The 13,524-nt window shown below is 33.5% G+C and overlaps 1 protein-coding gene and 1 non-coding gene across 3 annotated transcripts; both read right to left on the bottom strand.

Annotated features, from left to right (window-relative positions):
* Positions 1–5,166: 5,166 nt before the first annotated feature.
* On the bottom strand, positions 5,167–5,319 carry LOC141702198 (small nucleolar RNA snoR127). The gene has a single exon (XR_012567055.1). It is a non-coding gene; the product is annotated as a small nucleolar RNA snoR127 (small nucleolar RNA).
* Positions 5,320–5,917: 598 nt separating this feature from the next.
* On the bottom strand, positions 5,918–11,667 carry LOC141702197 (F-actin-capping protein subunit alpha). 2 transcript variants are annotated; one of them, XM_074505893.1, is made up of 10 exons: positions 11,474–11,667; positions 11,250–11,365; positions 10,761–10,850; positions 10,020–10,084; positions 8,542–8,703; positions 7,983–8,061; positions 7,779–7,856; positions 6,713–6,787; positions 6,598–6,633; positions 5,918–6,320 (listed from the first exon to the last, which is right to left on the bottom strand). In XM_074505893.1, exons 1-10 carry the CDS (start codon positions 11,553–11,555, stop codon positions 6,213–6,215), a joined length of 891 nt encoding a protein of 296 aa, XP_074361994.1. In that variant the 5' UTR covers positions 11,556–11,667; the 3' UTR covers positions 5,918–6,212. The 2 variants fall into 2 exon arrangements, with proteins under 2 accessions (XP_074361994.1, XP_074361993.1); XM_074505892.1 differs by having other exon boundaries at positions 11,450–11,663.
* Between the last annotated feature and the right edge of the window lie 1,857 nt (positions 11,668–13,524).

Raw genomic sequence — 13,524 nt, forward strand, 5'->3', positions numbered from 1 at the left:
TATAGCAAGAATACGAAACAGGCATGCATATATACCATATCAGCATGCTTCAATATATTGCAACATTTGCTAATTAACCCACATGCATCTATCGCAAGATAATGCATATACACAAATACATCACAACAACAGTTATAACGGGTAGAAAACTTGCCTGAGCGACTGGGGGTTACGAATGGCTCGAGACGAGTCTGGTAACCTATAAGCAACAAGTAAGTTGGAATTAAACCAAAGTCACTTGTAAATCTATACTTTAACTAACTTAGACTCTAACGCTTATTTGCGCTTACTGATTCACTTAAGTCACTCGGGTACCCTCGGCTCCACCATTTTTAATAATTTAACCATTACGAGTTTTAAGGCGATTCCTTCGCGAGTGTCTTACCAACTGCCTATTACACCTTACATAAATGTTTCATACTTCAATTAGTCCTTTAAGGTCTTTAACCTATGTTTCAAAGTAAGGCGAGGGGTAAGGGTTCGTTCGCGAAACGTCGTTACTTAAAACGGCCGTTTTTCCTAAACCGTGCATCGGAATCGAACGAACTACATATCAAAACGAAGCTCGTAACACGAGCTATCTAAACATGGCAATGGTCATAATCTAGAAGGGTGTTCTCGGGTCCTAATGTTATGCACAAAAACAGTCTAAAGAAAATCGGACGTTACGACGGCTATGTTTACGCGATTTCCCAAATTTAAACCAATTCAAAACCAACCACAATTCAACCACAAATCCTTCATACAACCAACATCCATCCATACCATACTACAACAGCCCCAACAATTCAATATTTCCAATTCATACTTATTTCTCAATTATGAACTAAGAGTTTACTTAAGTTCATTAACTAATAACCAAGATTTCCAACTCCAAAAATATCACAAAATCAACCAATCTCTAAACACACAATAATCATGCCTCTCACCAACTAAACTACTCATAACAAGCTCTAAACATGATTACACACCCATTACACTAACCCATCATCTAAACATTAGGAAATCTAAACAACAAAACTTAAAACTAAGACCATGAAGAGTTATACCTTCCTTGAAGCTTTTAATCCATGAAAGGTCCTTGGAATGCCCATGGAAGCCTTAATCTAACCTCCTACAAGCTTGTTCTTTCAAAGAAATCAAGAACACAAAAATTAATTTCAAGAAAGTACTATTCACCATCTTCTTGAATGATTTATAGGAAATGCTAGGAAAGGATTTTGAAGCTAAGATTTCTAGGAAGTATGTAACTTAACTAGGAGAAGCTAGGATAATTACCTTGTAAAATAGCAAGTGGAGGAGCTTGGACTTCCCAATTCTTAAGAAAGAAGCCGAGAGCTTCATGAAGAAATGGAGGGTTTGGTGTTTTGTGATTTGTTTTGCTTGGTTGCTAGGTTTTTTTTTTGTTTTGTTTTAGGTCAATTACCCATTTACCCTTGATTTTGTGTGGTTAATATTCCACCACATTTCCTTCCTCTTATGTCATGCTTGCATCACTTTGTGATGTCATCACCCCTCCTTTGTCCTCTTTCTATTGGTTGGATGACACCATCCTCTCTAATCCCTTTGATTAACTTCCTAATTGTTTGCCTAATGACCGCTGATCTGTTATACGGTTCGCTTAACTTTCGTTCTCGTTTATCGTTTGAAGGATCATACCCGGGATCTTATTACTTAGGTTCCCTTAACCTTTCTCAATACATTATATTTCTTTTTATGATCCTCTATTATAATCCTTTAATTTAAATCCTTTTTATCCTGTTACCTTATACTCAATTCTTTCCGCATCTAGGATATTTCCGGGAAAAACCAAAGTGTTCGGATTTGGATTCTGACGATCTTTACATACACTTATATCCCATATAAAGTACTAATAAAATCTCAGAATATCCATATCAGAACCCCTACATAGTGTGACATGAAAAGTTTTCTCATTCAGCAAAAACACTATTCATAAGGGTTTCAAAATTTTCCAAAAATTGGGGTTATTACAACGATCAATCACACGATAATTCATTGTAGAACCACTGTGACGCGGGCTAGAATCAACTCCTTGTTGCTGATGATGAAGGTAAGCAACACTTATTATGGTTCTTGCTTCATCTTCTTCTTTTTCCGCCTGCATGATTTCGAGAATCATTCTGATGGTGTTGTCCATAATTTATATACACTAAGAATGAAACCCTAACATGTACTTATGTATTTGGTAATTTTAATAATTATAATATATATAGAATTTTATATTATGTTAAATGTAATTTATCTGATAAAAAATTGTAAAAACTTTCTTTGTTAATCAAATTTATTAATTACTTATATATATATATATTATAATATACATTTTATATATGAAAAATACTAATAAAGTATTATGATAAAAACTTTACTTAAATGTTTTAAAAAAATTATTACCTTTTATTGGAATATGTAATTTGTTTTCACTTAAATTAAATACAAAATTAAATAATTTTTATTAAAAATTACTTCACAACCTTTTTCAATAAAAGATGACCGTTGAAATTTAAAAATAACAATAAAATTATTTTTTAAATATATTTAATACCACTGAAGCACAATACCTTATAGGTCAAATAAATTTTAGATACTATCTATTTTATACTCACATGGCTAACTATTTTAGATAATATCTATTTTATACTCACATAGCTAATAGATCTACTATGTTGCAGATGCTCTAAGGACCCTTATGGCATGGCATTTTAAAACTTCAAATCCTTATACTTCCAGGAGAACAGGGGATGTCTTTGTCAAATTAGAATAATGGCACCAGAAGCCCGGAAAAATTCCTACTTATAAAGACCAAATTCCAATAAATATATCCGATGTTAAAAATGTTAGACTTAATTGCAATAAGATGACTTATAATTTTTTTTTCCAAAAATAGCTGACTTATAATAATAAACACCCGCGTGTCTCAAGTTAATTTTTTTAATCACTCGATTACATTCCATTAGTTTACTCAAATGAATGGACGTTAATTTTGAAGGGGTAAAGTTGGAAAATGTTAATTTTGAATGGGTAAAGTTGGAATATAGTAATTATAACAGTTAACTTGATACAATCTCTGTATATATAACTCAACCCTAATATTCACAACTAAATTAGCACCCTAATCATCCAAAATAACTCTGATTTGTGATGTGATGAAGGCAACTTGATGGTAGTCTCTAGTACGCCTGCTTCTGAAAATTGTTGTTGATTTGTTGTGAGATTATATCATACTTTAATGTTTGGACCAGATGCACTTCTCCGCAAAATGTTTATTATCCGGCATTTTGGTTTAATTTCAGCTTTTGTTATGTGCATCAAAAGTTAATTCATGTATTTTTCTTCAATTTAATGCTCATGTTATCATGCATATCTAAGTAAAAAGATTCCCTTGATATCATATACATGCTTTGTTCACAGGAGGGAATTAGATCAAAGGGACATACACAGTTCCAAGTAATTATTAGACACCAATGCATTAAAAAAAAGTCTTTTCAGTCTGATACCCGAATTTTGAATCGACTTGACAAAAACATGTACACATTAACTTCATAATTTACCTTATACATATTGTAATTATGTACACATTCAAAAATGAGATGATCTCCATCTATATGCTTGAATCGAGTTTTAGCTTCGTGTGCATATGTCTGAGACTCCCAAGGCCGAATAAGGCATCTTCCTAATCTTTTGGTCAAATATCCATCATCATCCAAAGCTTCCAAGTAGCTCAAAATCTCTAATGCACGCATTAGTGTTTTTGGGTGAGGAGGATCCATAAAATCAAAATGAATCTCAGGGCATATCTCGGGCTCAAGATCATTATGGAAACTTTGCTCCATGTATAGTCTGAAATACTTTCCTGGTTGCTTTCTTCCTGCACACCCCTTTGATGGGCTTTTTGTCTTCGATACCGTGGAAATTTGTAAATACTCAACCCGCCTTCACGGGTTATTAACTTTTTCTTTTATCAAATGGAATATCAATGACATAAACTATGCCATCTATGATATACCCAGCTAATTTGTATGATTAAAAGTGTTAATTTGGTTATGAATATTAGGAGTTGGGTATATATATTATAAATATGTACATACAGCTGAACTTGTATCAAATTAGTTATTTGAATTACTATTTTCCAACTTTACCCTTTGAGTCAACTAGAGGAATGCAATCAAGTGCTTAAAAATATATATTTAAGTCATGCGGGCGCCTATTATCATAGATTGGTCATTTTTGTGCAAAAAATTTATAACTCACTTCAATTTTATGCAATTAATGTTAATTTCTTTATAGAAACTGTAACAAAATTTCCCAGTTTTTACATACTTTAGAGAAACTTAACATTTAATTAAGATGTCATAATGTTTGTCATTGATTTGAAGAAGCCTGATTCTCTACAGAATGCCTGACTTGCTAATAATTCATAATGGTGTCATTATTCCAATGTTGGTTCGTGACATCGCGTTTGTGTGGAGCCTGCTATTCAAAACATTCATAGGAGTACAGATTATTCCAATGTCATAATGTTGGTTCCCCCAGCAAATTATGCTTACATGGATCCCCTGCAAAGATTCCTTAAGCATTCATAGGAGTACAAGCAAATGGTCAAAAGAGGTGTTGCATTCCGCTAAAATTAAGAAAGAAGATGTGACAAGAGAAATTAAACAATTAAATACCAGGATAATCATTATGCGGATGAGAGCATATGCACCTGCAATAATGCAATAACCCCATTTGTAAGTTGAGCCAATATTTAGAAGTGTTTAATGAAGAACAATTATTTTCTGCTATGTGACCCAATTCACATCCCTTCTCTGTGAACATAACCAACATTACAACAAGCATCAATCTTTCCTCTTGCAATGCCTATTTATGCAGATTTTGACTAATGCCTCGAAGCATTTGTCCAAACACATTATCGGAACCAAAGCAACACTTCTTATCGGTTGGTTATAAATTAATCACATATCGGGTTTTGCTAGGTCTGTTCTTAAAATAACATAACGGACACAGAGGACTGAACAAATCCAACATGTCGTCATATTAATCCAAACTGATAGAATGAAACACATAAACTATAACCACAACCTGATCTTGACAAAATTAAATTTAAAAATTGGAAATTTTAGCTACTATAGAAGTGAGCGGAATGGCTCTGGTCAGTTTAATACCATCTCTCTGTTTTATCATCACATAGATGCGCTTCTACAGAAGGGTGTCTTGTTCAAAGCTTATACATATATTATACAAGAAGACATTCCTCAGGAGCACATCAATGTCTGATTTGGCTAAGAATCATCATTCCAGAGTCCCTTCTTTATTACTTTTATTAACATAATTTAACACAATAAACAACCTAAATTAAAACCATGAAACTGTGTGTGTGTGTGTGTGAGAGAGAGAGAGAGAGGGGGGGAGAGAGAGAGAGGGAGGGGGGGAGAGAGAGCGAGAGAGAGAGAGGGAGGGGAGGGGGGGAGAGGGGGGGAGAGAGAGAGAGAGTAATCAGATAAATGGAGATTACAGGACCGAAGTATAGTGTGATATATAGGGTTAGGTTTTTGAAGGGTTTTTCCAGACTTGTGAATTGCAACTGTGCCCCTCAACTTCTGTTATTTTATAACTCTGACATGAAATTTAGGAAACATTAATGATAACTTCACAGTTTGTAAACCTTTTTTTTTTGTTTCGAGACATGTTTTTTTAATTATTTTATTATTTATAAATTAAAAAAAAAAGTTGTGTTTTAAAAGTGAAATCTTATACAACAAAATCTTTGCCAGAGAGGTATATGCCTATATTGAGAGAGCCCCACCCAATACTTAATGTCCTCATGTCCTGCACTTTTCTTGACTTTCGATTCTTCACCATTAACAGACAAAAAGATAGCAGCATGTACATTAAATAGTAACAAGATTAAAGGATTCTGCTTAAAAAATATATTACAAAAATACGTCAAGCATCCAAACTCATATACATTACAGGAAACTGACATATGGAAACTAAAACTAGGCCATTCACAAAGAAGAAAGATATGATCAGTTTATAGAAAAGGTAAACAAAGAGACTAGAAGACATATAAAACGAGACGATCTCGACTCTGGAGATTAAAAAATGACGATAATAGAATCATCATCCAATTGTGCAAGCCGCAAGGTGCTTCCTATTTACCCTTGAGAGAAAATTGGCGTCTGCTGATTGATCTACTTCCCGATTCCAAGCTCTTTGGTGATATCTTTAGTCAGGGCAAATTGCACAGTGTTGTGCCATGGAAATAATGTACGAGTAACTGGTAGTTTCCTCCGAAGATCCTGCATTTTGGGTGCAAAAGATTAAAGGTAATTAGTGCATTCCTACTGATGGTTCTGTATACGCACATAAAAATGTAATCAGCTCAATATAGGCTCTAGAATAAATGTCCGCATAAAGGAGGCAAAGTCATTCAATATTTTTTATAATTCTATCTTTCGTTGGTCAAGGCAAAGTATTTTTTCAAAATGTATTGCTGTATCAGTATGCATATATGATATAAGTACTAAATCTATTTGCATAAGAGATGCATGTGTTCGAGGGATTTCAGAGACAAACCTTAAAAGTAGTATCTGGTAAGTTTGAATAGGATGCCTGTATAGTGTAATTGTCAGTAACAGGTCACTGGAAGAATAAACTCTTAACTACTAAAAAAATTAACATATGCCTCAACCTGAAGAGAAGTAAGGTACTCTGTCTCATGATGACGAATAATGTTCGTCAAGGAAATCGCACAATCATCAGCAGCCTAACACGAACATGAAAAAATCAGCCCACCATCAAGGAGTAAAAAGTAAAAAGCATGAAATACAGCCAATTTAACAGGCTCATAAAAATTGTAACAAAAGAACTGCCCATAAATGTTGTTTTCTATTTGTTGGGGTGTTTTTAATGATCACGATAGAATTGATTACAACAAGGGCTTTAGAGGAGATCAAAACTATTTATTCATCACAAACAGAAAGGGAAACTTCCAGCTAAAGAAGACTAGAACTTGCTAACAAGAAGTTGAACATTTTAAAAGTTCCAGCTCGAAGAACTACTGGAATCTGGAGGCGATTCCCCATTTTCTCATATCTGTGGTTCCAGATCATCAAAACTAAAACACCAAGGTGCTCATGCAGTTAAGCCTGGATTTGCTACATGTTGATTTAAGTTTACCAGGGTCCAGGAGAATTGCAGAGACCATATATGTTCGCATCTTATTTCTTTTTAAGGTGATGGCATTTTAGGAGTAATCCATCTGACATTTTTTTCCCTATGATACAATGTCATAATGAGACAACAGATATCTGCACTGATAAACGTCATAACCACAAAATTCCTTGCTTTTGAGTATAGTTGGAGGTTTAAGACCCACGCATATTGATAAGGTAGGGATATACAAGATAGATCTGAGCCGAGCCTTTAAAAGAAATAAGTTCAAGCTCCAGCTCCCATAAATGAGCTGAGGCAAGTTTGGTTATATAAGCTCAAGCCTGAAATTGGTCCTTGTACAGATTAACAAGGTTTTTTTTTACAATAAGTAGTTGTAAAATTTATTATCCTCTATTTTCATTACAAATAAAATCATTCTCCTCTATTTCATACCTCAGATGACATTATATTCTATCTGTCAGATTGGGAGAGGGGTGGAAACTAATTATAATGTTTGCTGAGAATAATTAAAAAAGCACCTGCTATACTAACATAACCACAAAACTAGAAAATCTAAGAAGTATAATTCCATAAAGATTTACCTGAATGATTGTTGAGTCCTTGCATTCATGCTTTGCATCTAATTGGACATTTCCTTCTTCGAAGTAGTGAGCACCCACCTGAAAAAGTTCAAGATAGTTCAGTATGCACTGTTACCTCGACAAGTCAAAAAGTTTCACATATACACATGCTAGAATGCAGTTTGTACATAAAAATTATTTCTGATACAATATAGAGGTTATTACCTGCACTCTGCCTGTTACTTCCACAACTTGCAAGTCGTCCTTAAACTCGATAGTCCATGTTGAACGCCAACTTCCATTACTGAGAGAAATCACAGCATTTAAATGGTAATTAGCAGCAGAGTACGTTTTAAGATAACTACCACTTTTTTGCAAAAAAATTAAGAGATACAAATTAAGTTTAAAAGCTACCACCAGTTGTCAAGCAATCTGATGACTTAGTTAAACTAGTATACTAATAAGGCAATCAGGTATTCATGAATGGGGCAGTGAACTCGACTCAGGCATACAGTAAACAGATGAAGAACATGGCTTCCACACAAGCAAAAACAAAGATTGTCATTGTATAGCTGGCAATAGAAGTGCACTGGGAAAAAGATACCTAGACCTAATAACTGTTGAATTCCTTCAAATGACTATATAATTCCTAGAAACATATGTACATTCTAGAGCACAACTTTAATTATTACAAACCATAGATCATGCTGAGTCGCATACAATTGCCAGAAGATAAGGTATATAAGAGCATATAATCAATAAATAATATGAATGAAAGGCTCACCAGAAATTTTGCGGGCTGTGTCGAGCAGCTGAAATAACCACAACAAGTGTAAAATCGGATCCAGCGTCTTCTACATCCTTTCCACTTGTACAGAAAACTGAACAAATGCCTTTGGGATAAGCTTCACCAACATATCTACTTAGTTCCGCTTCTACTGCACATCTGTGATCGGAAATTAGGAGATAATTCTTCCAGTAATTTTTTTATGCAATACAGCAAACCATGAATCCTCCAGAATATATAAAAATGATGCCAAAACTCAAAAAGCAGCATTACTAGTCTACTGTATCGACCAAACACAGGAATCAAATAAGTAAACATAATCGTTTACACATTCTCTGGGTCAGTGAATAATGATACTAACTACAGGTTCAGAATTTCAAGACAGGAAAAGTTTCATCTTTTATATACTCCCTCCATCCCAAAATACTAGTCACTTTGAATTTTCTTCACGTATTTTAAGGTGAATAAAAATAAAGCTCCACTAATTATTTTTAAAAATTTATTTTTCTAAATATAAGTTTAAATATTACACTTTAATTCAAAAAATAAAAATAAAATATGTGGAGCTATCATTTTTATGCACCTTAAAATACGTGAAAAAAAGTCAGAGAGGCATGTATTGTGGGACGGAGGAAGTATTTATTTAACTACATCCTCATCCCCATTATACGATATCTATGTAGCTCCATTAGACGTTAGTGGCACATTTTATAAATTATCTTATCAAAAAAGACCAGAACAGAAGCCAAATTAACATCCAACAAGAGGGGAGAGTTACGATGAAAGAGAAAATTCTGAAGACATCCATCAATGACTTGATATATCCTTTTCTGTTATAGAAATGGAAAATGCAACTTATTCTGTGTACAGAATCATACACATTCGCATAAAGCAGGCTCTAGGTTCATCTGAAAATCTGTACCGAACTTCTTTCACTAGGTTCTATGGTTCAGTGTTTCCCAGTTGTTAATGGTTCCCTCGAAACTTGTAGCATACTAATATCAGCACAATCTGTACTGTAGACCTAAATTACATCTTATTGTGATAGTCTCAGTATCAGTCACCAAATTCAAGTAATGTGAGGGAACTGTTACTTCCTTGTATACAGCTGTGAGGACATTAGTCATTGGCTTACAAAAAAGGGCTTTTATAGCAATAGGTATTGCAAAAGATCCCTCGTCAAAGAAATTATTAGTAACTACAACCCAATTTTCAAAAGTGAAGTCTTTGAAGGAACTAGTGTGGTAAACAAATTGTAAGAGAAGAATGTATTATTTTATGATGCATAAATGCTGCCATAAAGTTTATGACAAATTAATTAAAAGCATAATTTTATTAAAAGAATCCATGTGCCGACACTAAATAGAATTAGACACCGGGTCCTGGTCAAAAAGGCCAACACTTATAAGTGATGCAAAGATCTGGCACATTCATAAGACTCCTATGCAGAAAAAATAAATATAATCATTGTGTACCTATATTCCTCGACATATGAAGACGGAAGTTCCTCGTCAGTAGCAGGTCTGACACTTTTACAAACCTGAATAAATTCCACATAGCCATTAAATAGGATATGCCCAACGAAAAAATATGGTACATCACTACCATAAATGGTAGTTAAATAAATAGACTAAAAAATGAACTAGTTAAAAAGTATTACAACAAGTATACATTGGAACACACAGTAATAAAAAAGCCTTTATGCAAATGAAATCTACATTCCTAAGATTTCCTTAAATTAATGCACGGTGCCTACTTCATATCAATCATCATTCAGATTGACGTTCTTTCAGTAATTATAAAAGAATAAAGAGGAAATGGATTACAACAAAGATTGGCATACAGAATACCCCGAAAGGGTTTAGACGATTCAAGGTAAAAAAACTATAAATTAATTTACAATTTACAATTTTTCCTCAAGATTACTATGCAAGACAAAAGTCAGAGACGGGAAATTTACAGTGCACGTTCTGGTGTTTAGCGACATAGAAATCGCCATTTTTCTTTCGAATAGGTTCATCTTCAATATTACCAATCTGCGAGACTTCTATCAAGCCCCTTTTTGCATAAATAAAACCAACTACTATAAAAGCTCTCAATGAAATATTTTATAAAAGCTTTCAATGAAGTAGCAAACGGGAAACATGCTATATTTACCACTCAAATTCATATTTCAAAAAACTTTCACAATATATTTGTAAAAGGGCATAACTTACTTGCTTGATATGGTCAACTTTTGCAACTTGAGCAGTCCTAGGATCAAGATACTCATTCACATTAATTTCTCCAAATGAAGTAATAAGCACCTAAAGGCATGATACAATCAATTATACACGTAAATTATCCAATAAGGGAATGAAACCCAATGCACACAAACCACATTAAACACTTCTACAAACATTTGTTCGCTGCAATCTGCAAAACAAATCAAATTTTCAGTTGCACCCCACCACATAAACAGTCAACTTTAATTCATCATTTCAATCCTACCCCGAATACATAAACACCACACTACAATCAATCCCCCAAATCTTTTTATCTTTTCACACTCATTCTCCGTCCCAACAAAAACAAGAACACGGTTTCTCAGCAATGAAGTACTTGATAACAAATACATTACATAAAGATTCAAACTTTAATCATATACTACATAAAGATTCAAACTTTACGAAACCAATCAAGAAAAAAGAGAGTTAAAAACATACATCACCACTTCTATTAGGAAACTGAAGAGAAATGAGATGGGCTTTATTATAAAGAGGAAAAGCCTCTGAAGCAGCACTTTCATACACTTCATCATCCCCCAATATAGCTTTAACATCTGCAAACAATAGCAGATCAAGAAAATGCATTAATATACACTACAAAATAAATACAACATTTCATAAAAAAATAAACAAGAAACCTTTAGCAACGTATTGAATTTCACCAGGAGGAGAATTAAGAAGAAACCACTTGGCGATTTCTATTTTTTGTTCAACACTGATCTCATTTTCTTCTTGGTCTGCCATTTTTGTCTGTTGGATCCCAAATTTACCCCAATCTCAATACATGTAAATTCAGAGACACATAAAAAATTTCTGTATTTTATATCTTGGAATTTTGTGTCTGTTTTCTTGGCGTTTCGTATAAAATAAAGGAAAATGTTAAAATCAAATCAGAATTTTAATTTTAAGAGCAAAATAACTATGAAAATACTGAATTATCCTCATATTAATTTTTACTAGGATTATTGATGTACATCCTGGAAGGACATTTTAGTGTTTACACGTGTCTTTTGCTCTGGAAATTAGAAAGCTACTCTGGATTTAACATTTTCCAAAATAAATTTCAAAATATTTTAATCTTTTGCATAATTTTTTTTAAAACAAATCTTTTGTATAATTTTAGAAAATTTGATTAGGAGCAATTAACTTATAAAATATCTCGAAACATTTTAGAATAATAAAGTATATTATATATTGCTTTTGAATTAAAATTAATAACTTCAGAAAAAAGGCAGAGTAATATCGCGTCTCAATTCACTCTTCGAACTTACTTATATACTAATTTAAAAAGACTCGTTCCAAATAAAGAGAAATAGGATATAAAGCCGCGTTACACGCTGCACAAGAATATTCATAAATTATTTATTTGCTTACATTATCTATCGAGATTAATCATGGATAACTGATACGACAAAATAAAAATATAAATTCAGTCATATATTAAAAAGAAGTTTATTTATTTATTTTTTTGCCAAAAAAATCGAAATTCATTAAAATTTCAAATCATTATGCATTACATGGTGTAGTTCTGGGTAACTATCACCACAGTACCAAATACGATCGACAATTGAACTATAGTGTTCCGCTAAAAAGTGAGCCACCTTATTCACGGACCGTTTAATAAAATTTAACGCCACAAAACGATTTTTTAACTCGTTTCCTAGCTCCTTGCATTCATCCACCAGTCTGCCAAGATAGCTTAGATTGACAGTAGAGCATCTGATGGCTTGAAGCACGAATAAATAATCTGTTTCGATAATCACTAGTTGTACGACTTTACTTTTAACCCAGCTCAAAACCTCCTTGATTCTGATTGCCTACACAAGCTCATGTGTTATTTGACCCCTTTTACAATTAGTAGTAGCTACTATCAGGCCTCCTGAATGATCCCGAGCTATCATGGATGTACAATACAGATTAGAACTCTCAAAAAGTACTGCATCTACATTGACCTTAACCATACCTTGCTATGGTTTTTCCCATTTCTCCTTGTCGTCATCTTAAGTCATGAACCCTGAAAAAATATCATACGACTTGTCCTGGGAAATCTTCCATTGGTTAAGAAAGAATTTTGCAGATGAAAATACTTATGAGTGCTCTGAACCTTGTTGATATTATGTTATCTTGTTTCTGTTCTTCCAACTTAACCAGCACACCATATCTGCTTCTTGAACTTCTTTATTACTGTATTGATTCAATACATTAGCAAACTGTTGGGGATTCGATCATTAAAACGCAACGGAAAAATAAAAAAAATCGAATCCCTATCGCATGATCTATGTATAATGAACGGATAATTATGGAGAATAGATGTTTACCTTAATAAAGCTTTCCTTCTGATTGTGATGAACGTTCCGATCTTGATGAACCAACACAGCAACCCTCATTTCGAAGATCTGCTCTCCAAGGTATCCATACGAATGTCCAATCGTCCCACGATCACCGAAGTCGGTACTAGCCAATTTGGTTGCCTCCTTCTCTCTCTCTCTAGCCTCTCTAAGATGTAGAGCTGCTAGGGTTTTTTTTTCTAAAAAACGTGATTAACTTCTAAATCCTAAAAATATACATCTTAATGTATATATAGGAAGAGAGGAGATTCGAGCCTAACCCTAATCAGAATGAGTCCTTTCTAAAAGGACCCATTCTGATTTTGGGTTTATATTATTATTAAATTCGAATTCTAATATATTTACAATTAATCAAGTCTCCCTTA

This window comes from Apium graveolens, unplaced genomic scaffold, assembly GCF_009905375.1.
Source record: "Apium graveolens cultivar Ventura unplaced genomic scaffold, ASM990537v1 ctg4765, whole genome shotgun sequence".
NCBI classification, from domain to species: Eukaryota; Viridiplantae; Streptophyta; class Magnoliopsida; order Apiales; family Apiaceae; genus Apium; species Apium graveolens.